The sequence below is a fragment of the Anolis sagrei genome, chromosome 5, assembly GCF_037176765.1.
Source record: "Anolis sagrei isolate rAnoSag1 chromosome 5, rAnoSag1.mat, whole genome shotgun sequence".
Taxonomy (NCBI): domain Eukaryota; kingdom Metazoa; phylum Chordata; class Lepidosauria; order Squamata; family Dactyloidae; genus Anolis; species Anolis sagrei.
In genome coordinates this window covers 192,839,428-192,863,808 of record NC_090025.1, presented here as the reverse complement: position 1 = coordinate 192,863,808, position 24,381 = coordinate 192,839,428, and the positions used below count along the sequence as shown (strand labels likewise).

General features: G+C 41.9%; 1 protein-coding gene across 1 annotated transcript in view; it reads right to left on the bottom strand.

Annotated features, from left to right (window-relative positions):
* The window catches only part of EXOC4 (exocyst complex component 4), a 579,446-nt gene that overhangs the window by 477,299 nt on the left and 77,766 nt on the right, over positions 1-24,381 (bottom strand). Inside the window, exon 6 of the mRNA XM_060776413.2 lies at positions 19,785-20,028. Coding sequence (XP_060632396.2) covers positions 19,785-20,028 — 244 coding nt within the window. The remainder of the gene's footprint in view (positions 1-19,784; positions 20,029-24,381) is intronic.

Below are 24,381 nucleotides of genomic sequence, written 5' to 3'. Positions count from 1 at the left end.
AGATCAGGTGTGTACTGCTATATCCCCATCAAAATGTCTTCCTAATTAGGTGTCCCTATGCCTTTTAAACAACCCAATTATTGTAATTAATGTACCATGGCAAAACCTATAACTATTTTGTGGTCAGGCAGCCACTTGCCTCCTTGGAAATTTAACATTACTTATAAAACAGAACACTTTCTCTGTCTAATGCTGTTTACTTTCTTAAGCAGGCAGATGGAAACTTACAAAAACAGTTTTGACATCAATAGAATGGCAGTGGAGTGCCAGATAATAACTTCACTAAAAATGATTATAGTTAATTATGCATTTGGCAAAGAATGGGAATAAAGATGAATCCCATCCGGCAGAAATCAGTAGAGACACTTCAGGGTAGTGATAGCAAGGCCTTCATAGATGATGCAAGTGTTTTTCATGATTGTTTTAATAACATATGCCAGTTGGAGCACTTGCAATTGTGGCTTTGATTCTTAGGGAACTGCTAAAATATCCAGTGACCCCATTAAACAAGGTTTCAGAATCCAAGGGCATATGGACATGTATCACAATCACAAGATGAGGTGTGACATTAACATTCCAAAAAGCAAACCTAGATTTTGCTATTTTACATAAATGGCATCATTTTACTACATCACTGTATATAACAGGACGAGCCTCCATGGATTTTGATATCTATGGATTGTCCTGTGTGATGAATTCCCTACCTGGTAGGCTAGGAAACGCTCAAAAAAGTAGGCCCAGGAAGTTCAGCAGCCATTTTAGGACAGTGCCTGGGGGCATCCATCTTAGAAACTCATTTCCTAGAGGAGGCGGTGCTTATGAGCAACCTGGAGGGAAATGTAGGAACTTTGTGATTGGCTGGGAAAGAGTGGGCGGAGCTTAACTTGTGAAAAGGAAAAAAATCTGACAGTTCAGTTAGAGATGAAGGTTTGGAACAAAGGAGAGAGGAGTCAGTGTGTGTGTGTGTTGGAGGAACAGAGTTAGAGAAGCCAGAAGTTGGTCAGTTAGTCAGCAGAGTTAGTTAGTGAGAAGATTTATAGCTTAACAGCTGATGGAGTGGAGAGACAGATCCAGAAGGAAAGGACTGTCTGTGCGGAGTTTCAAGAATACTAGACAGAGGGAAAACCTATTAGTTTCTTGTTGGAGTGGAAAAGAATTGAAACTAAGTGCTGAACTGTTTATTGAAAGTAACCTCAAGCTTTTATTCAATATTGCAACCACTAAGCTAGTGCCTGTACTGTTCAAGTTTTCTCAAATAAACAACATTGTTCTTTGTTCATAACAACTGACTCAAGCGTGCCTCTATGTGAGAAGTTTTACAGCGGTTTACTGAAAAAAGCAGAGTTAAATGGTGGCAGCGTATATTTAAAAAGAAATCTCTTCATTGTTACCTCAGAATACAGAGCCTGAGTGCGAATCAAGCACATTCTAGCCTTAATCAAACCACAAGTCAAGCCAAGGGCGAAACATTTCTTTTAAGTGTGGTGGTAGCCAGTGTTCTTTTAAAAGGTTTTCTGGCCAGAAGATCATTCCAGCTTATTCAGCTTTTGATTTGAATTACTTAAGCCACAGTCTATTTCAAGTGGTGGTACAGCGTTGGGATTTTGTTACTTAAATAATCCATAGCTTTAATATTTATTGGTTTGCAGCACTTGGGATTTATTGCCAAATAAGTCCCAAGCTATTATACCTGAAATCAAACTGCAGTGGATACCAAGGACGCATAGTATATTGCGAGTCCTTACAGCTCAGTTTGCAATGGGTCCTTGGTATCTATTGCAGTTGTGCATCACAATGTAGAAGTAATGCCAATATAGCAGTTCTACCATAGTCTCCATCCTCTTTTCCCACTTTTGGTGTATTTGTCTGTCTTGTTTGGCTAGCTCAACTAAATCAATTAACTCAGTTTATTTCCAGTCTTCAGCAGTTCAACCTGTAGCATTTTGTTTCCTTTTTTAATCTGTAAATATGTTTAAATTGATCAGCTAGTGTGTGGCTTTAGAATTAAGAATGGCAGTCATATATTAAAGAGAAATGTTAGAAGCATATTAAGGCCTGATTTTGAATTGCTGTTGAGAAAACAGAGGTCTTGAGAGTGCCGAGATTTGGCACAGATTAGTAAGTGAAACAAGCTGCCCAACAACCAGTGCCCAAGTGCAGAATATAAACAAGGCAGCTCATTTTGTTTCAATTCAGATTCTAGCATTGTGCGACATGTGGCATGTATATTTTAAGGTGAAATAGATGAGAGCTTGGCAGTAACAAAACCAAGGAAAAACAAGTAACCAGAAGGAGGAAGACCACTTTTCCAGGAATAGACAGGAAAGCAAAGAATGATAAGAATTTTGCATAATATTATCATTTCTTTTGGGGGCGGAGCTAAAAACTTTTAAAAATATTGATTTGAGAAATGCAGAATACCAGCTCAGTGACTATACCTTAACGACTGATATCAGAATGCAGCCATCAGTGTTAATTCATACTGGCTGTCCTAGTCATTTTCAACATTTCCTAAATCAAACCAAGGGATCATTTTACTTTTGCAACTCTTAGTTCTCTCTCACCCTGGAGAACAAGCCTTATGAGGAGCAGCTTAAGGAGCTGGAAATGTTTAGCCTGAAGAAGAGAAGGATGAGAGGAGGTATTATAGCCATGTATAAATATGTGAGAGGAAGCCACAGGGAGGAGGGAGCAAGCTTGTTTTCTGCTTCCATGGAGATTAGGACAAGGAACAATGGCTTCAAACTACATGAAAGGAGATTCCATCTGAACATGAGGAAAACATGAGAACTTCCTGACTGTGAGAGCCGTTCAGCAGTGGAACTCTCTGCCCTGGAGTGTGGTGGAGGCTCCTTCCTTGGAAGCTTTTAAACAGAGGCTGGATGGCCATCTGTCAGGGGTGATTTGAATGCAATATTCCTGCTCCTTGGCAGGGGGTTGGACTGGATGGCCCATGAGGTCTCTTCCAACTCTTTGATTCTATGAATGTTTGTAAACACATTTAAACTGAATAGTGTATGGTGTGAGCATCAACGTTCAGATGGATCCGGATCACAACGCCATCTAGAGTAATATGAGCAAATCTTTTGCTGGACAGTATAAATACTCTAATATTGCGACAGCACCTTTTTTGCAAATAGGTCAACTATCCATGTTCAACACTCTATGGGTACCACTAACTTAGTTGTTTGGATGCCAAAGCATTTGTTGGAAAAGGAAGCATAATCTATACAGCTTTCTGTCTGGAAATAACAAGGAACTCTCTGGCTTTATTGGTATGGGCACAATATTGGAATGGGGAAATTCTACAGCCTTGGAACTGGAGTGGATCTAAGTTAGGAATCAAATGAAAACGTAAACAAAAAGGTAAGAGACCAAAGAAACTAGTAGAAACACTGTCTCCATTACAAAAGGTGGGAAGATACAATGTGAAGAAAAGGAAAGCTGGTAATATGGAAACTAATGTCTCAAGAGAGAAAACAAGAAGCTTAAATTAATCAAAACATTAGTTAATGGTTTCTATTGCACACCTTAACTTTACACACTGATCTGAAATAATTACTAAGATATCTGACTACTATTTTCCACCACCAGTCTCCATTTTGAGCACCACCAATCCTCAGCAAATTAATTAAATATACTATGGTGTGATGTACTTTCAAATCTAATTCTGGCACAATGAAAAGAGCTGAACAGCTATCTAGTTGCATCATTACAGTAAGTTTGCCAATCAAATATCACGCCTCTCCTTCTTTCCAAACTTGCCCTATTGTAGTATTCAAAGATGAAAAACTCCTAAAGGTTCTCAGGATTCTTGCAAAATGTTAGATAAGGTGACCAAAACAGGTGGTAGGGGAGGAATCAAACATAAAAAAGAGTATTTCTTTCCCTTTTGCCTGCACAATGGCAGTTGGTTTGTTCGTTTTAAGGGGAAGTGACCTCCACAGAGCATCCGTCCATGTTGACGAAGGTCCATTTGGGCAGTTTGACAGCCCAAGTTCACAGCAGCACCACAAAAACACAGTAAATATGTCAACAGAAAGTGACACATGCCCCCAAGGCTGTTCCTCCTGTTTGGGCACTAAATGGGCACAACTTGATGCAATATGACTGCTGATACTTGAACGAGGTCACCAGTGGTGATTCACAAATGCTTCCATCGTCAACACGCTCTTATAGATCAGGCTAACTTTCCTCAGCAAAAGATGGAAACAGCACAGAACTCAAATTTACCAAACAAGAAGTTGTCACAGGTGGCAAAGCATCTGGCTGCTGGACTGAAATAACTCCCTTAGAATCAAACAAAACTGGCAGAAAAAGGATGCCCCTGGGTGCTAAACACACGTCAATCTCTACAATGGTTTCCAGTGCAAAGGATGAAGGAGTAGGAAATGGGATGGCCACTGCACCACTAATTCCTTGAGTCTTAAAACAAGTTGATGTTCATAATGTCACAGTTCATAATGCCTACTTAGATCCCAAAGAAATACATCTCAGTTGCAAAAAGAGCCATTCTGGACACTTCTCAGTGAACTACTGTTTTTAGATTTACTCCATAGAGTTGTTAACTGTGCAGCTAACATCGTGAATATATAGATACTCTTTATGGTGGTGGTGATGTTATATTTAAGCTGTTTCCAACTATGAAGACACTAAGGCAAACCTATTGCAAGGTGTTCTTGGCAAAATTTATGTTCAGAAGGAGTTGGCCTTTGAACTTCTCTGAAGCGAAGAGAGTGTGGTTTGCTCAAGATCACAAAGTGGGATTTCCATGGTTAAGTGGGGATCCGAACTTTGGTCTCCCAAAGTTCTAGATCAATGGTCAAACCATTACACCATGCTGGTTCTCTTCATATATAGTCCATACAGATCTGTATAGCCTTCCCAATGAAATGTACACCCAATAACTTTAAACACACTTAAAACTTTAGTAGGAGAATACGTGGTCATGTTTTTGCCTTGTTGTGTACCTTCAATTTATTTCCGACCTATGGTGACCCTAAAGTGAATCTATCATAGGCTTTGCTTGGCTGAATTTGTACAGAGGAGGCTATTCCTTTGCCTTCCTCTCAGGCTGAAAAAGGTAGAACTTCATCAAGGTGAAGCACAGTAGCAATTTTCATCAATTCTGTCAGAGAAAGAAAGAGGACCACAGAGAAACAGGAAGATACGAAAAGTGAACTGGGATCCCAGAGGGATTCCACTACACCATGGTGGCTACATACTTTTGCCTGTTTTATCTTTAAAGTAATGATCACATTATAATGTTTTCAATTATAAGACGTACCAATAACAAGAGATGTGAAGCTGTGTTAATTAGAAGTTATTCAGAGTAGGTTTATCTCTTTCTGTAAAAATGTTCACAATAACTCTTATAAAGAGCTTATCTTGTCTGCGTATTGTGTGCTTAAGAATACATGAAACACAATGCAGTCAAAGTTAAACATTCGGGGCAATTGGTATGAGTAAAAAGTTACTTAGGCGATCCCTCGTTGGACGAGTAAGATGGTCTTCCATTATGGATTTCCTTGTGGGTCCGTATGTGGCTGTGGAGCCCTATTCTTGCTCTGCATCTTCTTCCGCAGTGAGGGCATTGGTTTCCAGGTGGAAGGCGGTCGCGGTCGGGGTTGGCTTGACGCGCCTTCCTCCTGGCACGTTTCTCTCTTTCACCCTCCACTCGTGCCTCCTCAAATTCTGCAGCACTGCTGGTCACAGCTGACCTCCAGCTGGAGCGCTCAAGGGCCAGGGCTTCCCAGTTCTCAGTGTCTATGCCAGAGTTTTTAAGGTTGGCTTTGAGCCCATCTTTAAATCTCTTTTCCTGTCCACCAACGTTCCGTTTGAGTAAAATTGGTATGAGTAAAAAGTTACATACACTTCTAAACCTATACGGCTCCGGTCCAGCGTACCTGTCCGAACGTATCTCCTTCTACGTCCCACCTCGGAGCTTAAGATTGTGTGCTTAAGAATACATGGAACACAATGCAGTCAAAGTTAAACATTCGGGGCAATTGGTATGAGTAAAAAGTTACATACACTTCTAAACCTATACGGCTCCAGTCCAGCGTACCTGTCCGAACGTATCTCCTTCTACGTCCCACCTCGGAGCTTAAGATCGTCTGGGGAGACCCTGCTCTCAGCCCTGCCTTTGTCTCAAACACGCTTGGCGGGGACGAGGGACAGGGCCTTCTCAGTGGTGGCCCCCCGCCTGTGGAATTTGCTCCCCGGGGAAATTAGGTCATCATCATCCCACCTCACCTTTAGAAAAAAAGGTTAAAACGTGGCTGTGGGACCAGGCCTTTGGGCAATCAGGTTAAAGGACAATTGATAATTTTTGACTATGTCATGGAAGAGGATTTGGATAAGTTATTCATTAGCAGATGGCTAGCTAAACAGCCACCAGATGGGCAATAGCTAATCAGAGTGTAAGTATACTATTTTAATCTTTATTTATTAATGTTCATGTTAATTGTTATATTTGTTATTCTGTATTGTATTTTATGATGCGGCATTGAATTATTGCCAATTGTAAGCCGCCCTGAGTCCTCCTAGGGGTTGAGAAGGGCGGGGTAGAAAGGTTCGAAATAAATAAATAAATAAATAAATAAATAACTTAAAACCAACAGAACATAAACATACTTAATTATACCTTGAGCATGTTAACAGTATTTATTTTATGAGAAAGACTCAACTTCTATGTATCAATAAGAAGCAGAATTTAATGCTCCGTATAACAAAGAATATTATTTAAGTAATCTTTAATCTCAGAATTGAATAAGATGCCCCAGCTACCATGAGGAATTATTCACATTGTCTTAAAACTATTAATATGAGACAAAAAAACAGGAACACGGGCTTGAAATATGTTGTGAAATTCAAAACTAATCTTACAACTAATGAAGACGCATTTCCTTTCATACCTTTTGGTAACAAATGAGTACATTTCTAGAGTATCTCAATATTGTTTTATTACAGCTGTACTGTTCATGTATGCTATTTTAATTTCGGTTTTCAATGTCAATATTCTCCCTTTTACTCTCGAGTGAAAACAAAGACCAATTATAATTCATGAATCCACTGCACAGCATCTGTATTTCAGAAACAGCATCATAAGACAAAAGTCAATATAAATAACATTTTCCTTCCAATGCGTCTTATCCAAACAAGAGCATACATATTTACGCCAACAAACCACACTCCTGGGAAATGAACATTCCTAATTTTTCAACATCTTTCAAATAAATGTCCTCCAGCATAAAAAATAGAGGCATGTTCCACTTGAAATAAAGATCAAGTACAAAAGCAGAGAGAACTAACAAGATTCTGTGACAGTCTCACCACAATAGATTAATGCCTGGAATGTTTAGGACTTCTTTTCTACTGATTGTGTAAAGGTTGGGTATGAAATCATCTGGATCCCACCCCTCTATCCCACAGAGCTTTCTCTAAAGAGTTTCTAAGAATCAAAACAACAAATAACTTCAGCAAACAATACTGACATCAAAGCAAGTCACATAAGGATCTGTGTTTTTATTGGTTTTATTACTTACTGATTTTATTTATGTTAAATATTTTAACTGTTTTTATGTTATTGTAGGCATCAAATTGTGCCATTTTGTAAACCGCCCTGAGTCGTCCTCGGGCTGAGAATGGTAGTATATAAATATAGTAAATAAATAAACATTTTATGTATTTGTCGTGTCAGGGCAACCAGTCAATGGTATTACATTTCTAACAGAACAAAACAAACAAACAGACAAAATACAAAATTTGCGAGTTTGGTAGTTGATTAAATGTCCTTTGACCAGTAGCTGGCCCCTTGGAGTGCCTCTGGTGTTGCTGCAAGAAGGTCCTCCACGGTGCATGTGGCAAGGTTCAGGTTGCATTGCAGCAGGTGGTCTGTAGTTTGCTCTTCTCCGCACTCGCATGTCGTGGATTCCACTTTGTAGCCCCATTTCTTAAGGTTGGCTCTGCATCTCGTGGTGCCAGAGCGCAGTCTGTTCAGCGCCTTCCAAGTCGCGCAATCTTCTGTGTGCCCAGGGGGGAGTCCCTCATTTGGTATCAGCCATTGGTTGAGGTTCTGGGTTTGAGCCTGCCACTTTTGGACTCTCGCTTGCTGAGGTGTTCCAATGAATGTCTCTGTAGATCTTAGAAAACTATTTCTTGATTTAAGTCATTGACGTGCTGGCTGACACCCAAACAGGGGATGAGCTGGAGATGTTTCTGCCTTGGTCCTTTCACTATTGGCTGCTACTTCCCGGTGGATGTCAGGTGGTGCAATACTGGCTAAGCAGTGTAATTTCTCCAGTGGTGTAGGGCGCAGACACCCCATGATAATGCGGCATGTCTCATTAAGAGCCACATTCACTGTTTTAGCATGGTGAGATGTGTTCCACACTGGGCATGCATACTCAGCAGCAGAGTAGCATAGCGCAAGGGCAGATGTCTTGACTATGTCGGGTTGTGATCCCCAGGTTGTGCCAGTCAGCTTTCGTATGATATTGTTTCTAGCACCCACTTTTTGCTTGATGTTCAGGCAGTGCTTCTTGTAGGTAAGAGCACGATCCAGGTTTTTGGGTGCGTTGAGACAAGAGCAACATCTCAAAGAAAAGTCTTATGAAACTATGGCTTTTTCACCTTCTACAAAGGACAGAGTGTCATAAGTATATTTTCTGTGGGTCCCCAGGTGTTTTGGCGTACAACTCCCAGAAACCCCAGACAGTTTGCCAGCTGTTAGGATTTCTGGGAGTTGAAGATCAAAACATTTGGGGACCCACTGTTCTAGAGCAACAGGAACCACTACAGTGTGAAAAGATCTTGGAGTCTTGTGGACAACAAGTTGAACATGAGCCAACAGTTTGATGCAGCAGCTAAAAAGCCAATGAGATCTTGGGCTGCATCAAAAGGAATATAGTGTCTAGATCGAGACAAGTCATGGTGCCTTTTTATTCTGCTTTGGTTAGACCTCACCTGGAATATTATGTCTAATTCTGGGCACCACATTCAAAAGAGGTATTGACAAGCTGGAGGGTGTCCAGAGGAGGGCAACCAGAATGATCCAAGATCTGGAGACCCTGATTCCCTATGAGGAGGGTTTTAAAGAGCTGGTTATGTTTAGCCTACAGAAGAGAAGGTTGAGAGGAGACATGATAGCCATGTATAAAGATGTGAAAGCCATGTATAAAGATGTGTCACAATGAAGAAGAATCAGGCTTGTTTTCTGCTCCCCTTGAAACTAGGACTAGGAGCAATGGGTTCAAATTACTGTAAAGGAGATTTCATCTAAACATTAAGAAGAACTTCCTGACCGCATGAGCTGTTCAACAGTGGAACTCTGCCTTGGAGTGTGGTGGAAGCTCCTTCCTTGGAAACCTTTAAACAGAGGTTGGATGGCCATGTGTCAGGGATACTTTGTGCTTTTCCTGTATTACAGGGGGTTGAACTAGATGACCCATGTGGTCTCTTACGACTCTATGATTCTATTTATTTATTTATTTATTCATGACAGGAGTGACTTGAGAAACTGCAAGTCGCTTCTGGTGTAAAAAAATTGGACATCTGCAAGGACATTGCTTAGGGGACGCCCGGATATTTTGATGTTTTACTATCCTTGTGCGAGGCTTCTCTCATGTCCCTGCATGGGAAGCTGGAGCTGACAGAGGGAGATGATCCACGCTCCCCCAGGATTCAAACCTCTGACCTGTCAGTTTTCAGTCCTGCCGGAACAAAGGTTTAACCCGTTATGCCACCAGGGGCTCTTTATGATTGTATGATAATTGCTTATTGAAAATGCTTGGGATCAGAAGTGATGATTCAAGTTCCTACATTAGGAGTAGGCAAAATGTGACCCTAAAGGTTATTTTTGCAGCTCTTGCTCTCTCCATGATCATCCTTATTCTAGCCACAAAATGAAACACCGCCTAACTTGAACGCTTGCAGAAGAAGCAATTAACTTTTAAATTGGTTATAAAGGGTCTTGTACTGTTTAATAACAAAAAGAAGAAAAAAGAATCAGCCTACTAATGTTTAAAATAAACGTATCACTTGCTGGGGGTGGAGAAGGGGATTGGGTTTTTGATTTCAAGGAGGATTGGTTGTGTTGGCAATCCATATGGCTCCCAGAGCCACTGCAGTTGCCCATCCTGGCTTACGCCGATCTTTAAGACATTGTTGTATATGTCACAGCTTTCTCATTATGTTCTATCAAATGGTTGGTGGAACATTCAACTTCAAACAGTTGGCTTTCTCATGAAAGTTCCTGCTTCATGATACTTCACTGGAGTGCTAACAGGAATCCCTCATTCACCAAAAAGCAATGGCAGCTGCTGGGCCAGAATTGTTTTCAAGTAGATCTGTGCAAAGTTCTGACTACTACTGGTGAAGAAACTTCAGCCTGTTCTTGAAGGGGTAACTGGCACAGGAGCAAAGGATAACATTCATTTCCAACTAGGTGAACTTTATAAACTACTGTCCTTATGCACTGTAAACAAATAAAATGGGAAGCTGGCCTTATAAAACAGTTTAAGACATACTAATGAGTGCTATGAAAGCCAACACTAAAACCACTTCCCAAAAACCCAATATGAATAAACAATAGTAATGGTCAGAGTCCCAGCCACAGAATAAGAGAATTGGAAGCATGTACTCCAACCACGAATCAAGGACAGATGCTCCATATTTATCTGGCATTACCATAGTTGATGCATTCCCTCAATGCCCCTTTTGGCCACGGTGGTACACGCTCTGGTCACATCCCGCCTTGACTACTGCAACGCTCTCTACGTGGGGCTGCCCTTGAAGACGGCCCGGAAGCTTCAGCTAGTCTAGCGCGCGGCAGCCATGTTACTAACAGGAGCGGGACGCAGGGAGCACACAACACCCTTGTTGTTCCAGCTCCACTGGCTGCCGATCTGCTACCGGGCCCAATTTAAGGTGCTGGTGTTATCCTACAAAGCCCTAAACGGTTCCGGCCCAAAATACCTTGCGGACCGCATCTCGGCCTATGAGCCCACGAGGGCCTTGAGATCGTCTGGGGAGGCCCTTCTCTCGATCCCGCCTGCTTCACAGGCACGTCTGGCGGGGACGAGAGAGAGGGCCTTCTCAGTGGTGGCCCCCCGGCTGTGGAACACCCTCCCTGTTGACATCAGACAGGCGCCCTCCCTTATGTCTTTCCGTAAGAGCCTAAAGACATGGCTATTTGAGAGGGCATTCAACTGAGTGCTACATTAACTGGTAAGGACAACTGGAACGGAATATGGTTTATGAGATTGGTTATGATTCTACGATAAGACGGAGCGGATTATTTAGTGTAATTATATTATTGTGTATTAGTGATGATTGCTTTATTGTAAATTGTTTTTTTTATATGTTGTACACCGCCGTGAGTCGCCCTAAAGGGCTGAGAACGGCGGTCAACAAATGCAGCAAATAAATAAATAAATAACTAAATAATAAATAAATTTTCTAATGAACTAGCAGGCTGTATCTTATGCTGTAGGGGTCTGAACGAATTTACGCAAATAGGAAACTACACTAATCTTCTACAGCCTAATGTTGTGTCATAGAAGAAACCCTTTACTATTAAATAGGACCCTCTGAAAACATTAATCCAGCCCACACCCTAAACTTTAGACTTAAGAGTTGCCCTAAATCTTATTTATTTATTTATTTATTTTCATTTCAGGAGTGACTTGAGAAACTGCAAGTTGCTTCTGGTGTGAGAGAACTGGCCATCTGCAAGAACATTGCCCAGGGGATGCCCAGATGTTTTTTGATGTTTTACCACCCTTGTGTGAGGCTTCTCTCATGTCCCCGCATGGAGAGCTGGAGCTGATAGAGGGAGCTTATCCGCGATCTCCCCGGATTCAAACCTGCGACTTGTCGGTCTTGAATCTTGCCGGCACAGGATTCAAGTGGCCCCCGGTGGCCACTGTGCCACCGGGGGCTCCTTAAATCTGAAATGACTTGAAGCATACAGCAACAACAACAATCCTAATTAACCTATCTGGTCAAAAGCAGGCCCACTGAAATACTAGAAAGTTTATGTTGGTTTAAATTATTCTTCATTTTAAATATTGTATTGTTTTTTCATGCTTTTTTGCATTGCAAATAAGATATTTGCAGTGTGCATAGGAATTTGTTCATTTTTTTTTCAAACTATAGTCTGGCTCCCCAACAGTCTGAAGAACCATGAAGTAGCCCTCGGCTTAAAGAGTTTGAAGGTCCCAGAAATAGGATGCGCCATGTTAGAAAATAAGGAGCTTCTATTATGTCTTTTGAAGGGTCAGGCAGGTTTGCCACCAATGCAAAGAAAGCATCTAAGATTCCCTACAATCAGCACACAAAGGGATCTTGTAGCACCTCAGAGACTGAGATGACAGGATCCTCTACATCTTGTTACATCCTGATTAGACTACTGCAATGTGTTCTACGTGGGGCTGTCTTTGAAGACTGCCCAGAAGCTTCAATTAGTCCAACGGTTAGCAGCCAGGTTACCGGAGCGGCGTATAGAGAGCATACAACTCCTCTGTTATGCCAGCTCCACTGGTTGCCGATCTGGTTCCGAGCACAAGTCAAAGTGCTGGTTTTAACCTTTAAAGCTCTAAACGGTTCTGGCCCAGACTACATGTCCAAATGTATCTCCTACTACAAATCATCACAAAGCTTAAGATCATCTAGAGAGGCCCTGCTCTCGATCCCATAGCTGTCGCAAATGCAATTGGTGGAGACGAGAGACAGGGCCTTCTCAACAGTGGCTCCCTGTCTGTGGAATTCCCTCCCTAAAGACATCAGACTGGCCACCTCCCTCCTGTCCTTTAGAAGCAAACTCAAGACTTGGCTGTGGGACCTTGCATTTGACCATTGAACAGCAGCTTGTATGAAGAAGACATAAGCAATTTCAAAGTGACAATGAACTGACCCGGATTCAGATTTTAATTGTCGTGTTTTAACAACTATTTAATGTTTTGTTTTAATGAATTTGTTGATTGTTCTTATCATTATGATGGCACCAAATGGTGTTTGCTGTGAGGCCGCCCTGAGTCCCCCCTCGGGGGTGACAAGGGCAGGGTACAAGTATATGAAATAAATAAATAATACATCAGTGGTTTTCAACCTGGGGTCCCCAGACGTTTTTGGCCTTCAACTCCCAGAAATCCTAACAGCTGGTAAATTGACTGGGATTTCTGGGAGTTGTAGGCCAAAAACATCTGGGGGTTGAGAACCACTGGTCTACATACTGATATTCCAGACTAGCATGGCTATCACTCTGAACCATCAACCCAAACTTCCAGGAGCCTGGCATTCAAAAATACTGTGTATTTACAAGCAGAGGGTCAAATAGAGTCAAATTCAAGTTCATAAGCCTTCTCTACAACAGTGAAAGCCCTTGTGTGGTCAGAGGTTTGTACTAAAAGGCGTTGTGTGTATGTGTGCACGCTCACCTTCAAGTCACATGCTGACCTATAGCAACCTCATGAATTTCAGAGTTTTCTTTGGCAAGGAATACTCAAGGGTTCACTTTACCTGTTCCTTCCTCTTAAATATAAATTACATCACTTGGTATTCAGTGGTGGTTCCCAACCAAGACTAACCAGGGCTGATACTGTTTAGCTTCCAAAGATCAGATAGGAACCTTTAGGGAATTTAGGCCAGTCTAAATTTTCTTTCCAGTCTCCATATTTAGATTCTATGATAGGTTCTCCATTTAGGTTCCATGTTATAACCAGAAATGATAGGCTCTTTACAGTCCTGGTTACATTTCAGTATCGCAGACTATTTTTTTAAGCGCCTGCTCATGGAAATTGGGTTGTGTTAAGAGTACAGAGCTGAAGCTCTCTGGAAGCCTTCCAAACAGGCTTCGGGGGAATCAAAAGGGTACGAAAGTAACCCTGCTGAAATAGCACTGCTCAGTTTGCCCCTGTTGAAAGGACACTTGCTGCTAACAAGATGCCTGGTTTTTAGCTCAATGTGGTGATAAGACCCCTTTGGGTCTGTCACTTTTTATTAGTCATTTTATTGGGCAGCAATAATAATTTTATGTTTGCAAGCACAGTAGCGAAAAGCCAGACAAACCGTGCCTGAGCCATTAAAGGCCCAGAGCCCTGAGTCAGGACAGTGGCTCTCCGATGAACGAAAACTCAAGCTCTGCCAAGTCTTGAAGTCATTAGCTACCCCGGCCAAAAGCCCAACAGGCCTTGTTAAAAATTTAAGCAGTGCTATCAGAAGTTCACCCTGCTCAGGTTTTAACTTACTCAAGCTACAACGTGAACGGATTGAATTCAGCTTTCACGAGAGAAACAAAAAACCCCATTGTGCTAACTTGCATCAACTGACGTTTGATTCCAAAAGTAATTAGCTGGCATCTGTTGAATGCTGTAATGTTCACCTTAGAGATCTCCTGCCTTACAAAACACACCTCTTTGCTGATAATTCCTTCCAGGAAGAAAAGCAATCCGTGCTAGTACCCAGCTTTTTATGTAGGAATTTTCGTTTTTATATCTTGCATCCAGCTTTAACCGTTTCATACTCATAGCTTTTCTGTATATTGGGTTGCTGTGAGTTTTCTGGGCTGTCTGGCCATATTCCAGACATATATATGGCAGGCATCCTCAGAGGTTGTGAGGTCTGTTGGAAACTAGGCAAGTGTGGTTTCTATATCTGTGGAATAATGTCCAGGGTGGAAGAAGAACTCTTGTCTGCTTGAGGCAGGTCTGAATGTTGCAATTGGCTACTTTGATTAGCAATGAATGGCCTGCAGCTTCAAAGCCTGGCTGTTTCCTGCCTGGGGGAATCCTTTGTTGGGAGGTGTTAGCTGACCCTGATTATTTCCTATCTGGAATTCATCTGTTTTCTGAGTGTTGTTGTATATTTACTGTCAGGATTTTGGGTTTTTTTAATACTGGGAGCAAGATTGTGTTCATTTTCATGTTTTCTCCTTTCTGTTGAAATTGTCCACATGCTTCTTGTGGATTTCAATATCTTCTTTGTGTAGTCTGACATGGTAGTTGTGTTCTGTGCATGTCTGTGTTCTCAAATGATATGCTGTGTCCAGATTGGTTCATCAGGTGCTCTGCTATGGCTGATTTCTCTAGGTGAAATAGTCTGAGGTGCCTTTCATGTTCCTTGATTTGTGTCCGGGCAATCCTGCATTTAGAATATATTGTTTTTGGACATCGGCTGACAGGATCATATGAAATTGTTGAATGATATGATTGGACAATGCTTTTATTAGGAGACTCTAATGTTTATGTTTTTTTATTGATTTTGTTATGGTTTTATTATCTGATTGTTTTTTATTGTATTGAAATTGTATTTTATGGCCTTGGCACCAATTGTAAACCGCCCGGAGTCGCCTGCGGGCTGAGAGGGACGGTATATAAATATAGTAAACAAATAAATAAATAAATTCCTAGAGGCTAATTAGATAGACAACTTCATCAAAAATTACTACCTAGATGGATGCATCACCGTTTCTTTACCTTAACGAGTCCGACGTAAGTTAAGGCTCAGAGAGTTGTTAGGGACTGATAATTTTTCTTTGAGGATACAATCATGTAACGTATTTAATCTACTATTTCACTTGCTGATTGACAGCTTTGGAGGCCATGGCAACAATACCTCAATACAATGTGCACAGCTAAGAAAGGATTGTTGTTTCTAAAATCCTTTGACATTTTTCCATCTCATAAAATCCTGGAGCAGGAAGAGATCCCAAGGGACGTGTGGTCAAAGGGTCATCAAGCTATTGTCGCAAAGAATAGATTTTAGCAACAATGTACACTGAAAAAACTAAAAAAAAATTCTGGTCACAGAAAGTTCTAAACATTGTTGCCTGACACATATCTTCTGGGAAACATTTACACAGAGGCCGTGGCACAGCTGCTTCTTCTGGCCACAGGAACAGCAGTCACAAAGACACAACCGCAGCCCATCTCCTGCAGCAGGAAAGAGGAACACTGCAGCAGCTGGAAGGGAAGGACGGAAGATGGAGGACATGGGAGGTAGAGGGGGAGCAAGACACATTTTGACCAACCAACACACATTCTCTCTATTGGCTAGCTGTAAAAGGGTTTCAGAAGCCAAGCACACTATGGGGAACCAAACATCATTTCCAAAAAATGCTAAAAGGGGGATCATGGCCTGATCTGACAATACAGTCAGTCTCTATCAAGGTTTCTGGATTGCTTTTCCAAGAGGACTATGGGACAAGAAGACACACAAACAGAGCTTTTAGGTTTCCTTGTTGTTGTTCATCCTTTCAGTCGTTTCCGACTCTTCATGACCTCATGGATCAACCCACACCAGAGCTCCCTGTCGGCCGTCACCACCCCCAGCTCCTTCAAGGTCAAGCCAGTCACTTCAAGGATACCAACCATCCATCCACCTTGCACTTGCCCTCTTCATTTTTCCGCATCCTAGTCCCCAGGGCAGCAGAAAACGAGCTTGCCTTGCCAAACTACAACTCTGTTGTTGTTTATTCGTTCAGTCACTTCCGACTCTTCGTGACCTCCTGGACCAGCCCACGCCAGAGTTCCCTGTCAGCCGTCACCACCCCCAGCTCCTTCAAAGTCAATCCAGTCACTTCAAGGATGCCATCCATCCATCTTGCCCTTGGTTAGCCCCTCTTCCTTTTTCCTTCAATTTTCCCCAGCATCATTGTCTTCTCTAAGCTTTCCTCTCTTCTCATGAGGTGGCCAAAGGACTTCATCTTGGCCTCTAATATCTTTCCCTCCAGTGAGCAGCCAGGCTTGATTTCCTGAAATATGGACTGGTTGGATCTTCTCGCAGTCCAAGGCACTCTCAGAACTTTCCTCCAGCACCACAGTTGAAAAGCATCTCTCTTCCTTCGCTCAGCCTTCCCTATAGTTCAGCTCTCACATCCGTAGGTGACTACGGGGAATACCATTGCTTTTACTATGCGGATCTTCATGGCCAGTGTGATGTCTCTACTCTTCACTATCTTAACGTTTCCTTAGGTTTTACTTAACTGAAAAAAGAGTTCTGATTTTGGGTAGTATGACCATGTTCTAGAAGCATTCTCTCCTGACGTTTGGCTTGCATCTATGGCAGGAATCCTCATAGGTCCTGCTTTTCTTTTTCTTCCTTCTCTGGCCCTGTCCTTTCTATCCCATGCCTTTTACACTGTAGGTCTATGAACCCCTGTTCCTTGCAGCTTTTTCAAGGAAAGACCTGCATAAAAACACCGTGGATAAAAACAATGGGCTGTCCTTGCATGCATTCTAGTTCAGTTTGAAGAGACCTGACAAGCCTTTCTTTCTGCTTCAGAAGGCTCAAGCGGAGAAACTTCTGAGAACTGCCCCTCTGTACTGATATCGGCTTTGACAATAAGCAAGACAGACAACAGAACAGACCCTTAAAAGCACCATCTTTGGCACCTGAAGGAGTATGCTTTGGAATTGAACGAGACAGCCCACGCTTCAGTGTCAACGGCTTCAGGCTGGCAGTTAACTAAGACCGTCAGCTTTACTTCACTCACACTTTCCATCTGAAAGGCATTATCTGCAGCCTACTAGTCAAGGAGAAACTGGGCAGCATCGGTAATGACAGACGTGCCACAGTGATGCAGACACATTGCACTATTTAGCTATGCAGATGACATGATTTGCACATCACTTCCATGAAAGTGGCAAATGTCAAACTACCATCAATAAAGTGCCGTGTAGTATGATATAGGGAGAAATCTTCTATGAGGGTGTGTGGCATATATCTCTGCATACAGAATTACAGATTAATTGTCACAGGTGCTGAATGCACAATGGAACCACAGCACCAAGTGTCGAACTCAAGAGACAAGTAAACATGCATGTGAATCCATGCACAATAAATCATACACGTGCAAGTATGTTTCTGCAAACTAAACACAGATGTTCTTCATGGGGACAATAAAATCCCAACCTTTTCCAATGGGGAACTTATACATCCATAAGAACATGATTCCAGGCACAATATGTTTTTGTTTTTGGCAGTGTTGACAGTGTTAACCTTTTAACATGAAGGATTATCCTGGAACATGAAAATCGTAAGTTGAGAAGCAAAATAAAACTATTCACATAATCTTATTTTTCTTTTAAATATTTCTCCAGCAATCTTGAGAAGATAAAAAATATTTTTAAAGATTTGTGGGATCTTTAGCTAAGATTGACCAAGAGTAAGTTAAAAATGCAATCCATATGTCAGGTCTAAGACCACAAGGCATTGTTTCCAATTGCCCCATGTGCATACTGTCTGGCACTTCACATTAACCTTGGCCTGGAAACATTCGATAATGTGATTAAATTTTAAAAGGGCAGCAGGAAAGGCTTTTGGAAGCCGACCAGGTATTTTTGCAGGACACCAGCAAATTATATGTAGAATAGATCATGGCCACCACGTGGCATGACAAAGGAATGCAAAAAGCAAAACTGGGAGATGAGAAGACTGACTAGACGAGAGGAGTGATAGCTATCTTTAAACAAGTGAAGAAGCATCATGTAGAACACATGTGCCAAACTCAAGACCCGCCATGTTGTCCCTCCAGATGATATCCTGAATTCCTCATCATCAGACATCATGACTAGAGCTGATGGGAGTTGTGATACAGTGACATCTGGAAGGCTGCAGTCGTTTCTTCGGTTTAGTAACGTTAGTGAAGTTTGAATTTAGTTACATGGTTTGTGGATATGACTTTAAAATATCATTTAATCTTTCCTCAACCTTAGAGACGCAACTGCTGTTGAGTTACAATTCCCAGCCTGTATGGCAAATAATCAAAAGTGATGGAAATTGTCATTCAATAATATCTGGGAACCGAAATTTGGTAAAAGCCAAAGAGCACCAACCCCTATGTAAAAAATTATGGCTGGCCCTCTGTATCCACAGATTATCCGCCCATGAGCCCTCAATGAAAATGAGTTTGACACCCCGATGTAGAAGCTGGAACCACCTAGTTTTCTGTTGCTCCAGAACATAAGACAATGGCTTCATATTAGAAGAACATAGATTCTGGGTTGCTGTGAGTTTTCTGGGTTATCTTGCCATGTTCTAGAAACATTCTCTCCTGATGTTTCACCCACATCTATGGCAGGCATCCTTGGAGGTTGAGGGGTGAGATGGAAACTAAGCAAGTGAACTTTTGTCTGCTTGAGGCAAGTGTGAATGTCACAGCATTCTTTCTCCCACCCTGGACATTCCACAGATATATACATCTCACTTGCCTGGTTTCCAACAAACCCCACAACCTCTGAGGATGCTTCTCCTGAAACATCAGGAGAGAATGCTTCTGGAACATGGCCATACAACCCAGAAAACTCACACCAACCCAGTGATTCCAGCCATGAAAGCTTTTGACAACACATCAAAATATTTCTATCTAAACATTAGGGAGAACATCTTTGACTATAAGACTAGAATGATAGCAGAATGGATTGCCTCTGAAGGTAGTGGACTCTCCATTTTTGGAGTTCTTTAAATTTATTTATTTATTTATTTAAAAGTTTTATATACCGACCTTCTCACCTCTCTTGAGGGACTCAGACTGGTTTCCAACCATAATATACATAAAGTCAATAAAACATCATACTTCATACTTAAAGAGAGGCTGAATAGCATCTTTCAGCACTGTTTTCCTTGTGTATTTCTGCCTTGCAAAGGTTTAGTCAAAATGGCCTTTGTGGTCCCTTTCAATTCTAAGATAATAGAAAAGCTTTGGTACATGTCAATATTTTCCCAAAAAAGAATCTGGTGGCCCAGAATCTGTCCTAAGGTCTTACTGAATGCTGTGCTCTTACCTAGGTTGATTTTCCTGGGCTACATTCTCCCCCTTCTGGTAGCCACTGTCTGCCACTTGAGTAGTAGACCTCTTAACAATCTGCTTCAGTTCTTGCTCCAGACGATCCTGGATGGCCTTCACTGTCTCTGGGATCTTCTTCAGCTTGGCCAAGCCTTTGATAAGGATGCCCATGAAGACCGAGCTGTTCTCTTCTGGATCCAGGTCCAAATCTTCTTTGATTTCCATCAAACTGACATCTCTCCCTGGGAGAATAGTGGGGGAGGGGGAGGGGGGGAGAGAAAATCACCATAAAAATCAATAAAGAGATACTTTCTCTGTGTTGGAAATTTGAGATTTCAGAGGATTTGAGGGTAGGTTGTATCTGTCTGACTGGTTTTCTCTCTCTCTCTCTCTCTCTCTCTCTCTCTTTTTAATACCAGGTCCTTCAAACAATAAACAATTTGCCTTTGGGAAGACTGATTAGTTTTACTGCCATTTCCAACATAATGAAATGCTGCTCTTTGAAAAACACAGACCAAAAATGAGTAATAAAATGTGAAATGTCCACAAACAATACCTGGCAAAATTAAAAACAAGGTGTTAATAGGTTATATCACATTCCATTGTCAATACCAATTTTCTACTGTCCTGGTGCCAGCAGAACTGAATAAGGGATCTGGGATTTACAATGCACACATCTAGCTGATTTACTTTGGAAAAGAAAACAAAGCTACCAACCAACAATTCATAGTTCACTTCAGCTTTTGAATCAGTCTAGAGCTTGCAGCTATAGCAAAATCGGGGGGTGCTGAAGGGTCAGCTCAGTGGAAATGAACACAGTAGTGGCAAAAATGTTTTGTATAAGACACTTTGGGAAATATTGTTTTAAAAAGAATAAATATCTGCATCAGTGATGGACATCCAGCCAGCCTCCATATCCATGGATTCTGCAATCTGTATCCGTGGGGTGGGGGGGATCCAAGCAGCAAATCTTTACCATGCATTTAGCACTACACTGACGTGAATGTCAGCATACCTTGCCATATCCTCCCACAGTTTTTCAGATCCTCTGGCTCTTTTTGACACTTGTTTGAGCTGTTTACCAGTACATAAAAGGAATGCCATTTTACTACACTGCTGTATCTAATGGGACTTGACTCTCCATTGATTTCGGCATCCACGGGGGATCCTAGAACCACATTCCTGAGGTCTCAGTGTACACCAGCATTTCTCAACCTGGGGGACGGGACCCCTGGGGAGTTGCTAGGAGGTGTCAGAGGGGTCGTTAAAGACCATCACAAAACACAGTATTTTCTGTTGGTCATAGGAGTTCTGTGGGATAATTTTGGCCCACTTCTATTGTTGGTGGGATTCAGAATACTCTTTGACTGTAGGTGAACTAAAAATCCCAGCAACTGCAATGTCAAGGTCTATTTTCCTCAAACTCCACCAGTGTTCACATATGGACATATTGAGTATTCGTTTCAAGTTTGGTCCAGATCCATCATTGTTTGAGTAGGTTTAGTAGGCTCTCTGGATGTAGGTGAACTGCAATTCCAAAACACAAGGTCAACGTCCACCAAACCCTTCCAGTATTTTATGTTTGTCATGGAAGTTCTGTGTTCCAATTTTGGCTGAATTCCAATGTTGTTGGAGTTCAGAATGCTCTTTGATTGTAAGTGAACTATAAATCCCAGCAAAGACAACTCCCAAATGACAAAATCAATCCCCGCAACCCCACCAGTATTCACATTTGGGCATATTGGGTATTTGTGCCACATTTGGTCCTGCGAATGGAAATACATCCTGCATATCAGATATTTACATTACGATTCATAACAGTAGTAAAATGACAGTTATGAAGTAGCAATGAAAATAATTATATGTTGGGGGGTCACCACAACATAAGGAGCTGTATTAAGGGGTCGTGGCATTAGGAAGATTGAGAAACACTGGTATACACCAACATCTTCGTAAAGTGGGGTTGACATAATGAAGATAACGTCTACACCAGTGGTTCTCAACCTACCTAATGCCGCGACCCCTTAATGCAGTTCCTCATGTTGTGGTGACCCCCAACCATAACATTATTTTTGTTGCTACTTCATAAATGTAATTTTGCTACTGTTATGAATCCTCATGTAAATATCTGATATGCAGGATGGATTTCCATTCACTCGGTCAAATTTGGCACAAATACCCTATACGCCCAAATTTGAATACTGGTGGGGTTGGGGGAGATTAATGTTGTCATTTTGGAGTTGTAGTTGCTGGGATTTATAGTTCGCCTACAATCAAAGAGCATTCTGAACTCCACCAACAATGGAATTGAATCAGACCTGGCCACACAGAACTCCCATTACCAACAGAAAATGCCAGAACAGCTTGGTGGGCATTGATCTTGAGTTTGGGAGTTGTAGTTCACCTAAATCCAGAGAGCACTGTGGGCTCAAATAATGATCGATTTGGACCAAACTTGGCAGGAACACTCAATATATGCAAATGTGAACTCTGGTGGAGTTTGAGGAAAATAGACCTTGATATTTGGGAATTGTAGTTGCTGGGATTTATAGTTCACCTAAAATCAAAGAGCATTTTGAACCTCACCAATGATAGAATTGGGTCAAACTTCCCACACAGAACCTCCATGACCAACAGAAAATATTGCATATTCTGACGGTCTTTGGGGACCCCTCTGACACCCCCTTGTGACCCCCTCAGGGGTCCCGACCCCCAGGTAGAGAGAAATTCTACAGCCAATATTTTCCCGTATTGTTGCTTGCCGATACAATGAAAAACTGCACCAAAAATAAGACTGCAAACTCAAAGCCTTGCAAAAAATGGGTAAAGATTTTATAGGAGCCTCACAGTTCCCAAAACACTGCTATCACACCATCAGGCGTGCCCTTCCACCTTTCCCTTGCAAATGTATCCCCAAACCCCTGCTGAGGATTTTCCTACCCAGACATTTATTTATTTAGGTCACGAGGGAGGTTTAACACACTGCAGGTTTAGATTGCTAACATGTTCCTGCCTCAATACAAGCTGACCCAGGACTAAGATCACACTGTCCTCTTAATGTCACGGTAGAATCAAAACAAATCCTGAACACGGAGGTGTTTACACTGAATGCAAACACTACGGGAATCGATGACATTGATCGCTGAAAATTCGTCACCCTCTAATTAACTAACCATTTTTCCACGTCCCTTCCCACTTCGATAAACCATCTCATAAAGATAGATTTCCTACCTCTATGGCAAACTAATCTGTATGATAGCAGCATATCAACAAAGAAGGACATGGTGCCATTAATGCCGTACAGGTTTCCTCCCTCTGCCCACATCAACACTGAGACCATCTCATCCGAGGAACGCCCTCCTGGGGCTTGTTTTTTTATGGCCGTGTGTGTATGATCAAATGTTGCTCCTATTTATCAGAGTATATTTCAGTAGGTGTCTGCTTTTTATGGCAGCTAGTAAAATTTTATCTCCTGCTCTGCATAATTTATGGCTTCTCAGATTATGCCCTGATTCTACTGGATCTTTTTATCTCAAAGGGCAGAGGTTCACGGAGCCCCACTGGTCCACTCGGAGAGTTTTAAAGAAAATACCCCGCCCAGCGTAATTCCCACTGCGAAATTCCCCATGCTTGGATTTCAACACTAATAAGCAACAAACCAAAGGAGAACTTCAAAGCATCTCAATGATTTCCTGCCCCTTTCTATTTGTAAGGGATGATCTACTCAACCATATGCAAGAAATCTTCAGGAATGTTCCATAATGGGGCATATGGCCCAAGCAAACTCAGTTACAGCCACCTTCTCTACACCAGGAAAACATAGAATCATAGAATCATAGAATCAAAGAGTTGGAAGAGCCCTCATGGGTCATCCAGTCCAACCCCCTGCCAAGAAGCAGGAATATTGCATTCAAATCACCCCTGACAGATGGCCATCCAGCCTCTGTTTAAAAGCTTCCAAAGAAGGAGCCTCCACCACACTCCGGGGCAGAGAGTTCCACTGCTGAACGGCTCTCACAATCAGGAAGTTCTTCCTCATGTTCAGACATAGTTTCAATTGTGCGCGCGTGCGTGTGTGGGTACATACACACATGCTAAAGTAAAGGTTTTCCCTGACATTAAGGCTAGTCGTGTCTGACTCTGGGGGCCGGTGCTCATCTCCATTTCTAAGTCGAAGAGCTGGCGTTGTCTGTAGACACCTCCAAGGTCATATGGTCGACATGGCTGCATGGAGCGCCATTACCTTCCCACCAGAGTGGTAACTATTGATCTATCCTCATTTGCATGTTTCTGAACTGCTAGATTTGCAGAAGTTGGGGCTAGCAGTGGGAGCTCACCCCAGATTTGAACTGCCAACCTTTCAGTCAGCAAGTTCAGCAGCTCAGCAGTTTAACCCGCTACACCACTGAGGGCTCGAGGATATACATATATATACATACACACACACACACACATATATATATACACACACATACATATATATATACACACACACACATACACACACGTGTGCACCATTTTGCAAACACAATTACAGAGTCTAAAGTGGCAATGACTAATCAGGAAAGAGATATTGGGGTTGTGATGAACAGTTC